General features: G+C 36.5%; 1 protein-coding gene across 1 annotated transcript in view; it reads left to right on the top strand.

Annotated features, from left to right (window-relative positions):
* Positions 1-11,174, top strand: part of LOC139123893 (ubiquitin-conjugating enzyme E2 Z-like) — a 446,060-nt gene extending 434,886 nt beyond the window's left edge. The window contains exons 3-9 of the mRNA XM_070690044.1: positions 215-293; positions 1,977-2,122; positions 6,425-6,497; positions 6,824-7,011; positions 8,388-8,499; positions 9,884-9,999; positions 11,004-11,174. Of these exons, the coding sequence (XP_070546145.1) occupies positions 215-293; positions 1,977-2,122; positions 6,425-6,497; positions 6,824-7,011; positions 8,388-8,499; positions 9,884-9,999; positions 11,004-11,139 (850 nt within the window). The 3' untranslated portion in view covers positions 11,140-11,174. The remainder of the gene's footprint in view (positions 1-214; positions 294-1,976; positions 2,123-6,424; positions 6,498-6,823; positions 7,012-8,387; positions 8,500-9,883; positions 10,000-11,003) is intronic.
* The last annotated feature ends 6,229 nt before the right edge of the window (positions 11,175-17,403 follow it).

The following is a 17,403-nucleotide window of genomic DNA, read 5'->3' as shown; positions in this document are numbered from 1 at the left end:
TGTCAAGTAACCAGAATCTTGACAAAGACGTCTAGCACTGCAGAAATGGCACAGGGAACAGACTTAGCAGACACTGAGACACAAGCAACAGCTGCCACACTCCAAGCAGTGAGGGCGCTTCCTCAGTTTAATTTACATAACAAAGGCAAAAGAATAAGGACACTTTCTAATGTAAGAGACACAAATAAATAAGGGCATTTTATTCATTACTCAGGTCACATCAAGTCCGGTCAGTACAAGGATATCAGCTTCGAAATTTCTGTGCTGTGCCCATGTTTTTGACATCAAGTCAGGTCAGTACTTTATATTATTGCCTGAATATATGGGTTTATGTGCCGGACAGTTTGCCCAATGCCAGGAGGGTATATTGTCTCCTGCTGCAAGGGCACATGTATTCGGGTAATAATATTTTTATTACATGCCTTCACAGTTAACATTTAGTTACATGCTGGGCATTCTCAAACAATTTTACCATTATCGACCAGCATCAAACTGATTTTAACAAATAGCAGTGTGCAAATGGATATTTTACATCTAGCACTTAGTGTCTACATGTACCATGACAATGAAAATGTTGAAGGGCTTCATCGTACTGGGTAACTATGAAAACCGGTCCGTACATCATTCACACAGCACTGCTAACTCCCTGGATATTCTAATCAAATCAGTGCACTGATTTGCACTCACATGAAGGCATGTAATAAAAGGATATCACTGTCAAAATTTTGGTGTTTTGTCCATATTTTTGATTTTCTGTGAGTCTTGCCAGCATGGCTGATTTTGTTCAGTTGTCAGTAAAACCAAAAAAAGGAAAATTTAATATTCGTGGTAAGCATTACCTTCACAGACATTTTACGTCAGGAAACTTTATGCCATAATTTCTTTCACCAAAAAATTATACAAAATATATATTATGACATTGAATACAAACACCATAATATTAAAATGATCACACTGTCTCAATGTTCTTTCAAGGTTTATATCATCTTAATGTAAATGACCCATGGGTGCATTTAAGCATAGAAGTATTTTCATTGTAATAACACCATCATTTGCAATTGCCAGATAATTCAGCATTAAGTGACAAGAAATATGATGTACCGGTAAATCTGTACAAATTTCCCCCTCCATATGTAAAATAGCCAGGATTCAGCTTGTCAGCATATTCTACACATTTTCATGCTCATAAATAGGTCAAGCCAAATTTTTTCAATGATATGGTATGCTAAATCATGGCATAAATTGTTGACATGTGTTTTCTCTTCACATCATCATTTCTGAATCTAGAAATCTGTTTGCAATAGCTGTAAAATGAATCTGAGATAAATAATTAATCTGCTGTTGATGAAGTCAAGGATACCATTCTACTGATAAAGGCAAAATCCTCAACTAATTATGAAACTTTGTGTATATATTCATGAACAAATAAAAGTGAATGTTTACATTGGCAGACATTTAGAATTTCAAATATTGATAAATTTAACACCATTTCATCCAAATTTGCACCATGACCTGCTTGATTCATGTATGTGAATAGAGATTATTTGAAAGTTTACTTTAGGAAAGTTGAACAAATGTTTAAGTCTTCAAATTTTGAGATACCGACAACCGTAAGACTCAAATATACTGGCCAAAGTGTTTTGAAAAATGCACTTAAACTGAATCTTTCCAAGTGCACCTTTTTATTACAGTGTGTGCATATAATTATATTGAACATTGTCTTCGAGTTGTGTTCACATGGTTGATGAAAATCATTGTTATTTTTAGAGGTGTTTGATGATATTTCATGAAAAAAAAACAAATGTAAGAAGTACAGCTATTCTGGTTCTAATCTTTCTCATCCTGAAACTTTCTTATTTTCTCATTGTTTTCAATGGGCTGGATGTACCTACATACAGCAAAATAACTCTGTTTTTGTTCCATTGAATTTAAATTTATAACATGTTTAGTGGTTTTCTTTTATTCTGTCTCCACAGCAATGTATCTGCAAGGTTAGAGACATCACCAGACTTGCCTCCATGGCTAAGCTCAAGAGTGGAAGGCTAGTCAGAGAAACGGCTGATACCAGTCTGCAATACTTGGATGGAATGGGGTTCGTCAGCAGATACTTTAGGGATTTCAGGTATGCAGGGGTTATGCTCTTCATTCCAGATTATTAACAAAAGCGCACACATTTATGATATGATCCCTACCATTAGCCACTCAGTCAGTTTTGTAAATTCTCCTCAGCAGCTCCTGTCTTTTTAAACTCTCTGTCCTTGGACATAAAAACTTATCCAAATGTCAACACTTTCAAACAATGCTCAATTACTTGTACTTTGCCCCTACTGGCCAAACACACAGGGATTTGCAGTTCTTTTTTCTGCTTCAGGTAAGCTTTAGAGAAAGTGCAAGTCTTCCATATCAAGGTGACTAACTTAGATCTTAGACTCTGGATTTATAATTTAATTTAATGCAATGGTTGTTTCTATTCTGTCTCCACAGCAATGTATCTGCAGGGTAAAGACATCACCAGACTTGCCTCCATGGCTAAGCTCAAGCGTGGAAGGCCAGTCAGAGAAACGGCTGATACCTGTCTGCAATACTGGGATGGAATGGATTTTACAGATGATGTCTTCATCAGCAGATACTACAGGGATTTCAGGTATGCAGGGGTTATGCTCTTCATTCCAGAATATTTACAGTAATACGTACATAATCCTCCATACTTATGATATCATGGATATCAACCATGCAAGCATCTTGTGCTACTGCAGTGTCCCTAAATCAAAGGCTCAGTCAAAGTCATCAGTAAAATCACCTACGCAATATCATAACAGGTAATAGAATATGTGCTATCAAAACTGTGGGTTTGTGTACAACACCTTTTGCTCACCACATTGGTATAGGGGCACTCTCTTGACCTTCCTTGCAATCTCTTGAGCAATCGAGTACTGTATATATTCAAACTCATTAACAAAGTGGCTCATCTGAAGGAGTCTGTAAATTATAAAACCTTAGGATAAGTAACCATGTAGTTTGTTTTCATTACAAATCACAAGCGTAGTGCCAGAACCACAGCAAAACTATTAGTAGATTGTCTGGTCTGTCATAGAGATAGAACAACTCACTACACAATGCCAGGTAATTTATTTGACTCTAGGATATTGAAGAAATGAGAAGTACAAGTTCAAAACAATCTACAATACAAGTGTTTGGTTTTTCAAAATTAATTTCTAAATTCAGCCTGTTGGTGGTGATTGTACAGATTCTATCATATCATGTAGAGCTGTAATCTCCTAGGAGTGGCCTGTGAAGATAACTTGTACAAGCTAAGATCTTAGTGTGTGTAGAGACAACATGAATTTTTTTTCCATGTTAGCTTTTTGTAACATACTCATATTTCCAGCACTGCCAAAGTGCACCATTACTTTTTTGAAGTCTACAGTAGTGAGAGCTGTCAGAGATATAGGATAAGATCTGCCATGATAGAAGACAGAATATCTGGACAAAGAAAGTCAGCAGTTTCTTCTTTTACAACAGGTTTTGAATTGTTTGAGTTACCATGGCAATACTTACCATGTTTGACACAATTTTATGACACAGTGTTTTGTCTTTGTTGACACTGAAAGGACCATTCAGGGTTCCATATAACCAATAAAAATTGTTTTAATAATTTAATTCAAATGCAATGGTTGTTCTATTGTATCCCCACAGCAATGTATCTGCAAGGTTAGAGACATCACCAGACTTGCCTCCATGGCTAAGCTCAAGAGTGGAAGGCTAGTCAGAGAAACGGCTGATACCTGTCTGTGATACTGGGATGGAATGGATTTTACAGAAGATGTTTATTGGATGTGTGCACAGGTAATTCACCAACTGTGTAATTTAGTTTCTTTGAAATATCTCTCATCACAAATCCTCTTTTTGTGTACTGAGTCCACGCTGTCCCATTGATTTTGTACTAGATGTCATGTCAACAGTTTAGCTCTCAAGGACTTCAGCTCAAAATACAGCATTTCTACACTTGGTGTAACAATTCATTTTGCTAGTTTCAAATGCTAAGTTTCTCAAGTCCTTATTGGGTGACTTTCACTTCTGAGTCCTTCAGCAAAGATTTTGTAATATCAGTAGAATATGCCGTGTGGAGGACTTGTGTATGAAATTTGCATTATGGGTAAAATGTTCTGACCTATGGGAGTTGTACCAGTATGTTGCATCATGTGCTATTGATGTTTGCTGTTGATGAGATGTACTTTGCATCATGGGTAAACTGTGTTTTTGAGTTGTACCTGCACTTTGCATCATGGGTAAAATGTACTGTTCTTCTGAGTTGTACAGTAATTTGCATTTTGAGTAAAAAATGCTGTGCTATTGAGTTGTACCAATACATTGTCATGTTAAGTGTGAAGGATCAACATCAAAACTGTGAGGAGTAAAACTTGCCGTGGTGCGTGTAGAGAACATTGAAATGAATTTTGGTGAAATGTACAGGATAGAGGTACATTAGCTTGGTTAGGGATATTCCAATGCATTGTGGGTAATGTACCTTGAAAGTGGTGAACTGTCTAAAGTTTGTAGGACATTGCAATGCATCGTGGGTGTATGTACTCAGCACAGGACAAATGTAAAGGTATTGCTTGTAAATGGAGTTGATTTAAGGCATACCTTGACATACACATACAACTGTGATGATGTACACTAAATTGATGTGATTGTGATAGATTATCATATACCCATGCCCATATGCTACATCCTAGTGACGTTCACCGTAAAATATCAGCCGTGATATTTCACGGTAAACGTCGAGATATGCACGATGAACGTCATCAGTTTTAGAGTTTTCCCAAACTACATTAGCAGTTTGTTGGTAAACAACGTAAACAACAAAATGGCTGCCGCTCCCGCCTGCGAAGCGATGTCGCCGACGTTAAAAATTGAAGGACTTTGAGGAACACGGTTATTTCTGGTTGCAAAATACAGAAATATCACGTTGAGTCTTGAAAATTTTTCCCAAGGTATTTTTTTTTTGCTCAAGTTCTAGCAAACATTCTGCCGTTTGCACGACGCCGGTCTGTGCACGTTCTCCACCGAACAGGTAGTGAGTGCGTGGCGTGACAGCGATGTCGCACACGAGATGACTGCTGACATGGCTGCAACTCTAAGGGTAAACTTACAAAATGGCGTCCTCTCCGCGCGAGCTCTGTGCCGTACAACGATCAAAATCAGGATAGATTTAAAGCTGAGCAGTTTTGATCAGTTACAGTTGTAATAGCATATTGCACCTTGAAATGTTCCTTCTGTATGACGATTTTTGTATCCTGGTGTCTTTCTTCTTGGGTTTCATTGATATATGGACAACTTGCAGTGATGTCGCGCGTGATGTTGACATCTTCGTCGCATACTTTATGAATGAAGCCTGTTCAAATAAACATTCTGATATTTATGCGCAAGGCGCAATAGAGTAAAGCCTCAAAATTTAAGGTTTTTCGTACTATTAGTAAATTTCTGGGCATGGGTATATGTAGTCTGGCAGAGACCCTGCGATTCGCGTTCTTCCCTGTTGGAACACGCGCGCGCCCTTCAGAGACGCGACGCGAATCCCAGGGTCTGGACGTTCTTGCAAGCGACCGGTCGGATTTCTGCCTGATCCGGGTACTTTATAGAACTCCACACATCCGTTAATAAAAAAAATGACAAGTACCATAGCCAAATAAAATTAAAAATGAAAAATAAAAACATACCGCGTATATAGGTCTACCAGCTACTTGTATATATTCTCTCCGCTCAGTTAGATAGGTGTTTCTTTTGAGGTCACTACCCTTATGAATATTCATACCCTTGCAAAAACTGACAGTCGCTGTGTCTGGCAGCGCGTGCTCACAGCTGCACAGCCTTCGAATGCAGGCCCATCGTGGGCGCGCACAAACAAGGCACAGCGACTGTGGAGAGTCTAGGGTATGTGATAAATCGGTTATTACCCAATATCACCTGTTCCTTGTGTCGTGTCAGCATTCATGTCATTTGAGCTGCGTCAGCACAAATGACACTCATGCTGACGACAGGCGATATTGGCTATATATAATTACCTCTAATTATACCACCAAGATTTGTACATGCACATGTACATTAGTTTTTATGCTGATTTTAAATGATCGGACAAGAAAGGTTTCAGAATTACACTTCAGTTCAATGCAGTTTCCCAAATCTTTTTGTGTTCCATGCATACTAACCTCACTTCCCACGTTTGTCTTTTCCATTGTATGTCTAGTTTTCATGTGTTTAATCTCAGTTCCATCTCATCTTTAATATGCTATATCAAGTCACACAGATATCTTTTGTCTTTTGTAATACAGATAATGTGTCTTGGATGATGTACCGTAACTTGAGTTTATAGAAAGTATTATTAATTGTTTATTAAATACTGTTTGTTTCTTTGTATCAGGGACATAATGAGTATATACAATGAGCCACCACTAGGCATGCGTGTAGTTCCTGATAAAGACGATATCACAAAGGTCAGTCATACAATTTATCTAATCACCCTACATGTCACTTAAACTTAATATCTTGTCAAGTACCCTACCCCTGGTCATGGTACCAATTTTTGTTTGTAATTATTCCATTAGCAATCATCACAAATTGCTTCCATGCAAAAATTTTGCTTTTGATTTGTTGTGTACATAAACATATCTTAGAAGCATGTACCGGTATAATGAGAACACAAAACACAAAAGTGTTCTTTTCTTTGTAACTTTCCCAGTGAACGATGTTATAATTTCTGATACAGAAAAATTCTATGATTTTTATATGTACATGTAATACTGCTTCTGTTTCATTACAGGTGCATGCGCTTATTACGGGACCCTTCGACACCCCTTATGAGGGTGGTTTCTCCCACTTCCTTATTAGGTTTCCTCCAGATTATCCAATCAGACCCCCCAGAGTCAAGTTGATTACCACAGGTGATGGTAAAGTTCGGTTTAATCCAAACCTCTATCGAAATGGCAAAGTCTGTCTTAGTATTCTAGGGTAAGTAATTTCCTCCATTGCATGTCCTACTGTACCTTGCTGCAGTTCCATAGCCCTGCCACTCCCTGGCTGGTTATGTGGGGGAGTGGGGGCTACGGTTTAGTCAATTGTAAAAATAAAAATAATCCAGAGTCGGGGTGCATCTAGTGCCTACCTATAGAAAGATGTCTACGTAGATGTCCATTTTCCTCTTGGTCTAGTCAGTTTTTCGTATTTCACCGGGCTGCTGCCGTGGAAAAATCCGCCATCATGAATATTAAACTGTTGACCTATGACATCACATTCTAACATCGGGATCTGAGCAAAAATAATGTGTTCTCTCGTGGTACTTTGTTTAGTAAGCGAACTTCAGCGCCGGAATCAAATCCATTCTCTTTAATAGATGTAAACATGCTTTGTCAAGATCCCATTGTTAAAATGTGACATCATAGGTCAACGGTTTAATATCCATGATGACGGATTTTTCCATGGCAGCGGCCCAGTGAGATATGAAAAAGTGACTAACCTGAGAAGAAAATTGACATCTACGTAGGAATCAATCTGCAGGTAGGCACTAGATGCACCCTGACTCCAGATTATGATGTTTTGTGTTGTTTTCTGGAGAATTGCAAGAAAAATGCTAACTTTCTCCCCACATGATTTTTAGCGCGCATGACTGTGCACTTTTCAAACAGACTGAACCATAGCCCCCACTTCCCTACACAACCAGCCAGGGAGTAGCAGGGCTATGAAACCACAGCAAACTTTACCAAGCATCTGTAATTTCTCCCATTGCATGACCTTCTTTACCAAGTGTCTGTACCTGTGTCTGGCTGCTATCAACTTTTCATATCTTTGTGGTCTTTTTGGTTTCATTCAAACCCATTTTTCTACTTTTACATGATGCCAATTTTTGGGCTCAATGACTGTATATGATAAATATTTGACAAAGCATGTACACAGTAGGTAGTTGAATGATTGACACTGATACAGAAATGCTACAGAGAATCCAATAATGTACTGTTTGGTTGTTACATACCGGTACACATGCAAATTGTAATTTATGTATATATTGACTTTGTCACACACACATACATGCATACATACATACATGATACTGGTACATTTATACATGCAAGTATACCGGTACATGATACATACATGTATGCATGCATACATACATACATGTATACATACATACATACATACATACATACATACATACATACATACATACATACACCTGCTCATCTTTCCATAAACACATATGTGCCAGTAGAGAGAGAGAGAGAGAGAGAGAGAGAGAGAGAGAGAAAGAGCACAAATGATCTGTAAATATTGACTTCAGTAATTGAAATGTACAGATTTATTTCATAATATTTTATTGTACGTGACAGAACCTGGTCAGGGCCAGCATGGAGTCCAGCACAAAGTTTATCCAGTGTTCTTATATCAATACAGTCATTAATGAATGAAAAACCTTACCACAATGAACCAGGCTTTGAACAAGTAAGTGTTACTAAACTTTTTACTTTAGATTTATTGTCAAATATCTTTTGTAATAATCATACTTTAAAAGTCATGTAGCAGAATCTTTTAATTGTGTTTCACAAGCTTTGTTTTGTGCAACAAAAAGTTCTTGTTCTCCCTAAAGCTTGTTAAAACCCCTGCTATATAGCTTGCCAACACAGTGTCTATGTGTGAAGAATGCAGACTACCCATATACAGGCTGATTTGGCAAGTTGAAAATTGTATCTGAAACTGCTTTACGTAAAACAAGAAAGGTACTTGATATAGAAAACAAAATGGTGGAAAAGTCATCGAACGTTACAGCTACTGACAAGGACGAGAAAAAACAAGTGTACGTATAACAAGCAAGCTGGCAATCATTGTTGCATTAAGTCTATCTTCAATTTGCCCATCTCAATATCTGACACTTTCAAAAGTGGATGTTTTAATGCTCATTAACACTTTGTCTATCTTTTGTTTCAAATGAAATGTTTATCATTAATCTTTATCAATGAATTTCCTATTGGAAAAAAATCGATAATAAAGTTGTGCCTTTAAGAAAGGTATTCCCTCAGCCGAAGTGTGGAACCCTGAACAGCGCCCTCAGTGGTTCATTGTTTTATTCCTTTTGCTTCCTCAGAACAGGTGTAACATGGCAAAGAGCTTATTTGTGAACCACTACAAAGAATTGTTTGAACAAAATGGTACTGACTGTCAAACTGAAGGATGAGGCATTAATGTTACAAAGGTAAAAACTAAATGTTCAAACACCATCTGAAAATATGTTTGTTTGCTAGAACCAAATGTCCAATACTTTGGCATAACATTGCAAATATGTTAGGATGCAATAGTCAGGTTTGTAACTAATCTTAATTGCATAAATTCACAAAAACTCACAAAGTGGATCTCAGACTCATGAATTTCAAAATTTCAAGTTGTAGATACCATCCATAGATATCAGACCAACAAGGTATATTCTGTCCCTAGTTCCATAACCAAGAGGTACAACAATGATTATCAATTGACAGCTATTAAAGGACCAGTAATGCTAGCTTTTGATGACTTTTCATTTGATATATAAATTTCGACTTGTTATCTTACTCCCCAAAGAATGCTGAAACAGCATTTACTTGTCAACTTGGTGTCTATATGTATAAAATGCATTGTTATTTTTTACGTTTGACTTCTGGTCCAGACCAGAAGTCAGTTTTTAACAATAACAATGCAGTTTACACATGTACAGGCTGAGTTGACAAGCTGAACACTGTATGTCTCAACATGCTTTGAGGAGTAGAACAAGGAATTATGGTTCACATTCAAAATAATATTATCTAAAGTTAACATTACTGGCCCTTTATCATAGACTCTTATACTTTATTTCTAGGAGAGACAGAGTGGTGACGCACAGAGATATGACGACTGTATCAGACATGAAACGATACGGGTAGCAGTTTGTGAAATGTTAGAAAATATCTCAGACAAAGTTCCAGATGAACTTAGGTAAGTATAGTCATTGCAGTTGCACAGTCCTATCTTAATTTCCAAAACATTTACCACAGCGTTAGTACAAAGAGTTGAGAAAAGAAAAGAAATTAACACTTTTTACAGGTACCGTACAGTCATCCAATCAACTATAGTCCTCTTTTCCATTTGATTGTTTGAGGGCGCTGTTTACCTCAAACAGTGGAGTTCATGTGGTTCTTACTAGACTGTAGACAGTGACTTGTGCTGCTATGGCTGTTATTTTGCATACAAAATGGTGAGAAATTAGTGCAGCTCAACTATTTTTTTCCAGGAATTTCTATAACTTTCCCAGCACATAGGAATTTCTATAACTTTCCCAGCACATACTAACTCTGTTAGACTGTTGTAACATGATGTACAGAGTCAGAATGAGCTGGGAAAGTTGAAGAAATTCCTTGAATAAATTAGTGTCTCCTTGAAAGTCCTTGAAAAGTTCTTGTAAATGAAATTGAGTCAGGAAATGCTGGATATAGCGATTAAATGCAAATAGTAATCGGCATTTGCCTAGAAGCTATGAACACAGTGATCCAACAGTTTTGCCAAATCTATCAGAAAGAATTTTGGTGTTCATTAGAAAGGGCATTATTCATAAAATGGTATCGTTACAAATTGATGATGTCATACCTGTCATAGACAAAGTACAGTGGCCAATAATGGCTGCTATCACTGAAAGTTATTGTGAGTATCACTTCTTGAATGTTGTACCTTTCAAGTTAAGAGAACTTGAGGAAGTTAATTTACTAGGTCTGCAGTCTATGTAAATACTTTTTACAATTAACGATCATTTCAAATTGGAGGAAATAAATGTGATATTTTCAAGGCAAAAGAGGGCCAACCACTATATTAGGAGAATGATTTAAATATTTTTTGCTTGCAGACGACTGAAACAATGGTAATTCAAGTCATGAAATTCAAATCTTAGTGTACATAATTGTTATTTTCATAATTCTAATTGATATTTTATCGTCATTGTGTTTCAGAGATGTGATGGAGAAATCATTTCCAGAATTTTATGATTATTACACATCAACTGTCAATGACAGGTTGTATCTATCAGGGCAAACAATGCAGGTATGTATACAATACTCATTAACATATAACTTTCAAGATTCTTAATTAGTAACTCATTTACCGAAAATTAGAAATGCTGAATTTTCACAAATTAAAAAAATGCTGCTTTCAATGTCTTGCATTGTACAAATTTGCATACTAGAGAAACAAACATACCTCATACCTGCGTTATCTCTTATAGGGATGTAATAAAATTCCTGATTTTCAGAAGCATGTGAAAATTTATATATCTATAAGCTTCAAAATGAGCCCCCACAAGTGGTAGGCCACAAGAATATTTTAAAAGTTTGAGAGTCAAAATATATGTCCCCGCGACAGTCTACCTTAACTCCTCTTTTCAGTGATTGCATGACTTTACAAACCATTACTCATCAGCAACTTCAGCAAGTTGACTGAATTAGATTTCTCAGAAATCATCTTGCTTGCTTGGCAATTCATTTGATTTATATCCAAATATGGCATCTCTGTATTGCAATAGTTACTGGAAGAAAATGATGGTGTCTATAATCAGCAGAAATAATAATACAAGTACATGTTGCCATTAACATATCCATCCACTTCAAGTGACAATAGAACAATCTGTCTGCTTACTAGATACTAACATGACATCAAAAAAACTGACCCAGTGACAGTTGCCATTCAAGGTAACAGAATTACCAGATCCATGAAAGGCTTAAAGGACATTATCTTGTAGGACCCTCATAAAGCACAGTAATGGTATATTGTGTCTAGAATGAATAAGAAATCCACACAGTTGGCAGTGAATCTTCTCTAATTACATTTTTACCAATACCTCATCCCTAGGTAGTAAATCTAGATTCTTCACAAAGTTAATCTTTATTGTACATTTCTTTCAGGATCCATTGGTGAAAAAAGAGGTCGCTTTGAATATGCAACATTAAAAACAAGACTGGAAGTTATCAAGAAAAAGATAGAAGAGAAATTAGGAGATAAATTATCTGATTTAGACAGCGATATGAGCACATCAGATACAGAAACTAATATTGATACAAATACCAATTAATCAATTAGCTGATTAGTCTATTAATCAATAAGATGTTAAAATATGTCTTTGAATATAAATAGTCATAATAATTATCAGAGAAGAAGGCAGATAACTTACCATTATGATGGTAGGTGTCTGTTTGTAGTTCATGATGTGAACTGTTTGCAAAATGGTAAAATATAATGACCCTTCCAAGTTATGTGTTATGGTTTTATCGCAGGGTATGTTTTGCTTAGTTGTCATGACAGATTGTCTGTGTATCTGTAGACATGGAATGACGCACGGTGTACAGCGAAGGTGACTGACTATGGTAGCCAATGTAAAATGTTAACAGAATGCATACCATGGCACTATACATTATGACAGATTTATTTAGAATTCAATCAAAAGAGTGTTGTATCATATTGTGTCCCATGTTTTCTGCTGATGTGTAGCTGGCTCAGAAGGTTATATCTGATTGGTGGATTGTCACTATTCACAGCAACTTGGGGTGTCTATTGTGTATAATTCAATGATAACGGTCTTTCACATGCTAACCTAGATAAAGTTGTACATGCCTCTACACTGAAATAGTCACTTAAACTTCTGTTTAAATTCCCCTCAAGTAAACTTTAAATTATCTCTTTAAAAATTGAGGAAAAAACAGGGGTGAATGTGCAAATTTAAGTAAAAGGGAAACAAACTACTCATGTTTACCAATCTATCAAATTCAAAGCGACCACTTTTTCTAAGATAACCTTGTGGAGAAACTTAAATGTTTAATTTTCTTCACTACCATAACGTAGAAAGTTGATATACTCTACAAGCTTCCAGACAAGTCTTACATTCAGCAGATCAGTCAAGTATTGTAAAAAAGTGAGTTTGAATATCTGTCCCTAAGAATCTCTCGACATTAAAGCCTCATTATACCTGTGTTCCATGTTTTTCACATGCTAATCAAGAATAAAACCTCTGTGCACTTGAAATATAGTGGTTCCAATCTTATCATTATAATCTGCTTCTGTTCAGGGTCCTTTATTAAATATAGAAAATACTCCTTAAGATAATATTGAACTGTAATATGGCTTAATGTAAAGGTGATATTCTCCATGTTTGTTCAAAACTCGCCTGTGATAATCTGTAAAGAAGGGTGATCACCATGTGCAACAAAGCTGGACAAATGTACACTGAAATGTCAGATGCTTCACTCCATCAAGCTTCAGCATGCATTACTTTCCAGGATAACGGTTTACGTAATCATTTATAATTTACTGCAATGATTCACACTGAATGTGAGTTGAAGGAATGACTTGTGGAAATTCTACAAAATATCAACATAGAGGTTGAAACCTATGGGAATTCCAAAGAATATTAACACATTAAAGTCAATTACCTGTATTCTGTATAATAACATGTGGACATTCCAAAAATTATCAGCATAGATGTAACTAACCGTTAGACATTCCCATGATAATAGGCATAAAGGTCAATAACTTGTGGAAATTTCAAAGATTATCTACAAAGAGGTCAGTTGCTGCAGAGAATAAAAAAATATTGGCATGGAAGTCAATAATCTTGGAAATTCCAAAGATTGTCAGCATACACGTGCATAATTTGTGGAGATTCCAAGATTGCAAGCGTAGAAGTGCATAATATGTTAAAATTCTAAATATATTGGCATAGTGGCCCATGATCTGTGGAATTTTAATTGAATATCATCAAAGATGTTGATTTTCAGCATTTCAGAATATAGTGAGTTCAATGTTGATTACATTTTTTTTTACCATTTTTGTTTGAGAATAAAGTATACTCTCTTGAAACCCTATGGAAAGAACAAAAACATTGTATTTCCTTTGCATTTGTAGCACACAAATGGTATATGTATATATACCAAAAAACGAGTATGGTAGGTTTGTGGCATCTGTATGCATGTCTATATCTATGTACATACCGTATGTATGTTAGTATGTGCGAGATGTATGTCCATCCACATCAATAACACAAAAACCGCAGCACCTTCCATCTTAGTAACTTGGTGTACAGGTACACCCAGGGATGGAAATGTGAATTTGTTCAAATGAATAATGTCAGTGTCAAAAATATGCAAATGGGATAATCAAGGGAAAATCCTGGAAAATTGCTATTACTGTACCAAAAGCCAGATTTGGTTGGAACTTTGTATGCAGGTTCTTTATAATGGATATAGCTACATTTGTTCAAATTGTGGTGAAATTTTGATAGTTGTATTTTTTGGGAAACGTTTCCTGTTATTGGTTAAAAAATCATTTTCTCCCAAATATCAGCTTTGATTGCTTTTACACTTTGCATTCTTGATCCTAGAGATGTCTTCTGTCAGATTTGTATTTTTGGGACATTTTTTTTGCATTTTTGGTCTAAAAATTATCTGTATTAACAATTCTGATTGCTTTGAACATTGTATGTATGTACCTAGAGGCAACATTTGTTGAGTGTCTTCAAATTGTGGTGGAATGTTCATATTTGTATTTTGGGGCAATTTTTTCCCATTTTTGGTAAGAAACTATTTCTCTGAAATCGCTTATCTGATTGCTTTGAAACGTGGTATGCATGTTCCAAGGGGTAAAATTCGTCAAGTATACTCACTTTGGCCTCCCACATTGAACCCAGCATGAGCCAAGTGTCATTGGCGCTATGTTTTGTTATTTTTCATTCATATATTTTATTCAGAAATGAAATTTGAAACAATCCACTAACTTTGTGATATGATGCAAATTTCTGATTCGTTTGTCTCTGGTATTTTTAGCTCAAATGTCAAATGAACGTTACATGTTATACTATATGGTACTGTGACCTGAGTCAGAGTTGAATTTCATTTTTCAATGTTACAAACATTAGGCTAATTAGTCACTTGTCAGATCAAAGTCATTCTGCGTTCAGGTCATCATGTTTTATACTGCCCTCTACAGGGCATACAAAAGGAAAGCCAGAAACATGTCTGCATAGTCATTGACATCTCTATTCTTCATGTTAGTTGAACATGAATACCTTTAGATGACACAGGGGCAGTATGTCTGTTTATGTGGTAAACCTTATTCAGGAGCCACGTAGGGCCGGCCCAAGTGCCCCATACCAGTGTGTCAAATTTCATGGGCCATGATTCACGCTCTACAGCTTAAGACAGAAATAGATTCATGTTCACTGCAATTAACTTTTAGGTCCTCTACCTCCATGGTAATACACAGAGGGAAAAAAGCTTAAGGAAAAGATACAGTAGATGTTCCCTTACAAGTGACTGCAATAGTAGAAAGTTTCCCTAGCTAATCAGTGAGCTCACAGCTGATGAAACGGTCACAATATAGAATTTCTATGCAATCAGGCCGTGTCGCGATCAGCTATTTCTTTCGATGGCTATCGACAAAATTTGGGGACAGACGTAATAATAACAGAACTCCATTGCCTCGGAAGGCGTTCTGTGGCATTCCAAAGGTATTTCCCGAGGGATACGGTGTATTCTGCAGCCAGTGCTTTTCCGAGCAAAGTACTGACTGCAGAACGCCCTCCGAGGCCACGAGGTTCTGTCATAATCTTCAATACAATAACTGACAGTTCATTACTCTTAAATGTGGTAAAATATAAATTTGATAGAAAGTACTAGCAGCATCGTTCTCTTTCTTCAAGACTTTAGTATGCTACTTAAAGGTAATGCACACTTATGTAATTTAAATTTTTATTTTCGATTCAAACATTAAACGCCAACTCGCTCTAGGATTCCGTTCAAAAACAGAGATTAGCATGGCGTCAGCAGGGAAGATGAAGCCAGACTGTCGCAATGGATACCGGGTGTTGTTTGGGTATCCCTTTGGTCTTTACAGTTTAGCAGATGGTAAATTTTCTTTGCAAGAATCAAACTGATCTCATAGTACTCCAAACATTTGCTGTATTTAACGTTTTCTCAAAAAATGTAAAAAGACGGTCTCATACACAGGGACTACAAAATAGATGCCTTTGTAGGGCTAGACTTATTGTGTCAGAAAAATAATTTCATCCTGAAATTACAGCAATATAATATCATGGTAAACGTTCAGAGTCTGTCAACATTATAAAAATATCAAATCACAGCATATGGTAAAAAGCCAACTCTTTATTTGTCGTAGCATTACGCTGAGTGCTTTTTTGTATCATTAGGGTTGTCAAAACATCTTTCACGATGTATTGCGTCTGATGTTGTTGCGATTTTGCTTCTAAAATGTTGATAATTGTATCTCGAAAGAAATATCTTGCAGTGAGTTGACTCCAGCATTATAATATACAGTGAAACTTTTCTTACAGTAGACATGGCCAAATTATCATCATACACCTTCAAAGAAATACAGCGTATTACTGCGTGACTTGAGTGATGTAAACCAAGAATTGGCAAAACCTTGTCGAATTCGGCATCTATTGCTACCTTACTTGAACAACAAACAGGTTGATATGACAGGCAATCATCGACGGTAAAATTATGCATGCTGCAAGAAGTCAAACATTTAATTATCCATTTCTTACGCGACTTAAGAAAGCCCTTGTTTCAATAAAAAGAACATGCAAATGGAGGTCATATGATCCTGTGCCTGCACAACCTCTGAGTATATCACTTATAGTTACCTTGGTGACAACGATCCGATAGGTTTACGCAATTTTCGCCAGAAAACACTAGCGTCACTTGAAGTAAATGGATGATCGAAACCACTTGATATTTCCTCCAGATACCACTTCATTCCTAGTGTCACTAATACTGGTAACATTTTAATTCGATTTAGCCATTCTTTATAAGAACGTAATGTGGTGTTCAAACCAGATAGTCATCCTTGCAGTTCGTATCACTCTGTTAGGGACAAACAATGTTTATCAAATGGATGACCTATCAGTTTAGATTTAAGTTTGTGCTGATACAAAAGTGTCATGTTACAGCACAGGGGACTGTCTAAATGTCCGTCCCCAGGGGTGGGTAGGTGTTTCGTTGTATCGCTAATAAAGATATATTCTACCAACCTTTGGTGTTTCGGTCTTACTTAGCACTGCCCTTGACAATCTTGCGTATACGTTTTATCAACATGCTGCGTCTATTATCTGATGAGTTTGAGTGCCCAATTAGCCAAAGTAATCAAGGGTAAATTACTAATCTGTGGACGCTCTCACCAGATTATCACCGGATTAAATTTGACAAAGTCAATAACGAACGCACCAGCAAGGTATAACAGAAGATACCTTGCTGGTGCGTTCGTTATTGACTTTGTCAAATTAATCCGGTGATAATCTGGTGAGAACGTCCACTGATTAGTAATTTCCCCTTGATTACTTTGGCT

The sequence above is a fragment of the Ptychodera flava genome (genome assembly GCF_041260155.1).
Source record: "Ptychodera flava strain L36383 chromosome 23 unlocalized genomic scaffold, AS_Pfla_20210202 Scaffold_23__1_contigs__length_28996876_pilon, whole genome shotgun sequence".
NCBI lineage: Eukaryota > Metazoa > Hemichordata > Enteropneusta > Ptychoderidae > Ptychodera > Ptychodera flava.
This window is presented reverse-complemented; position numbering and strand designations above follow the sequence as displayed.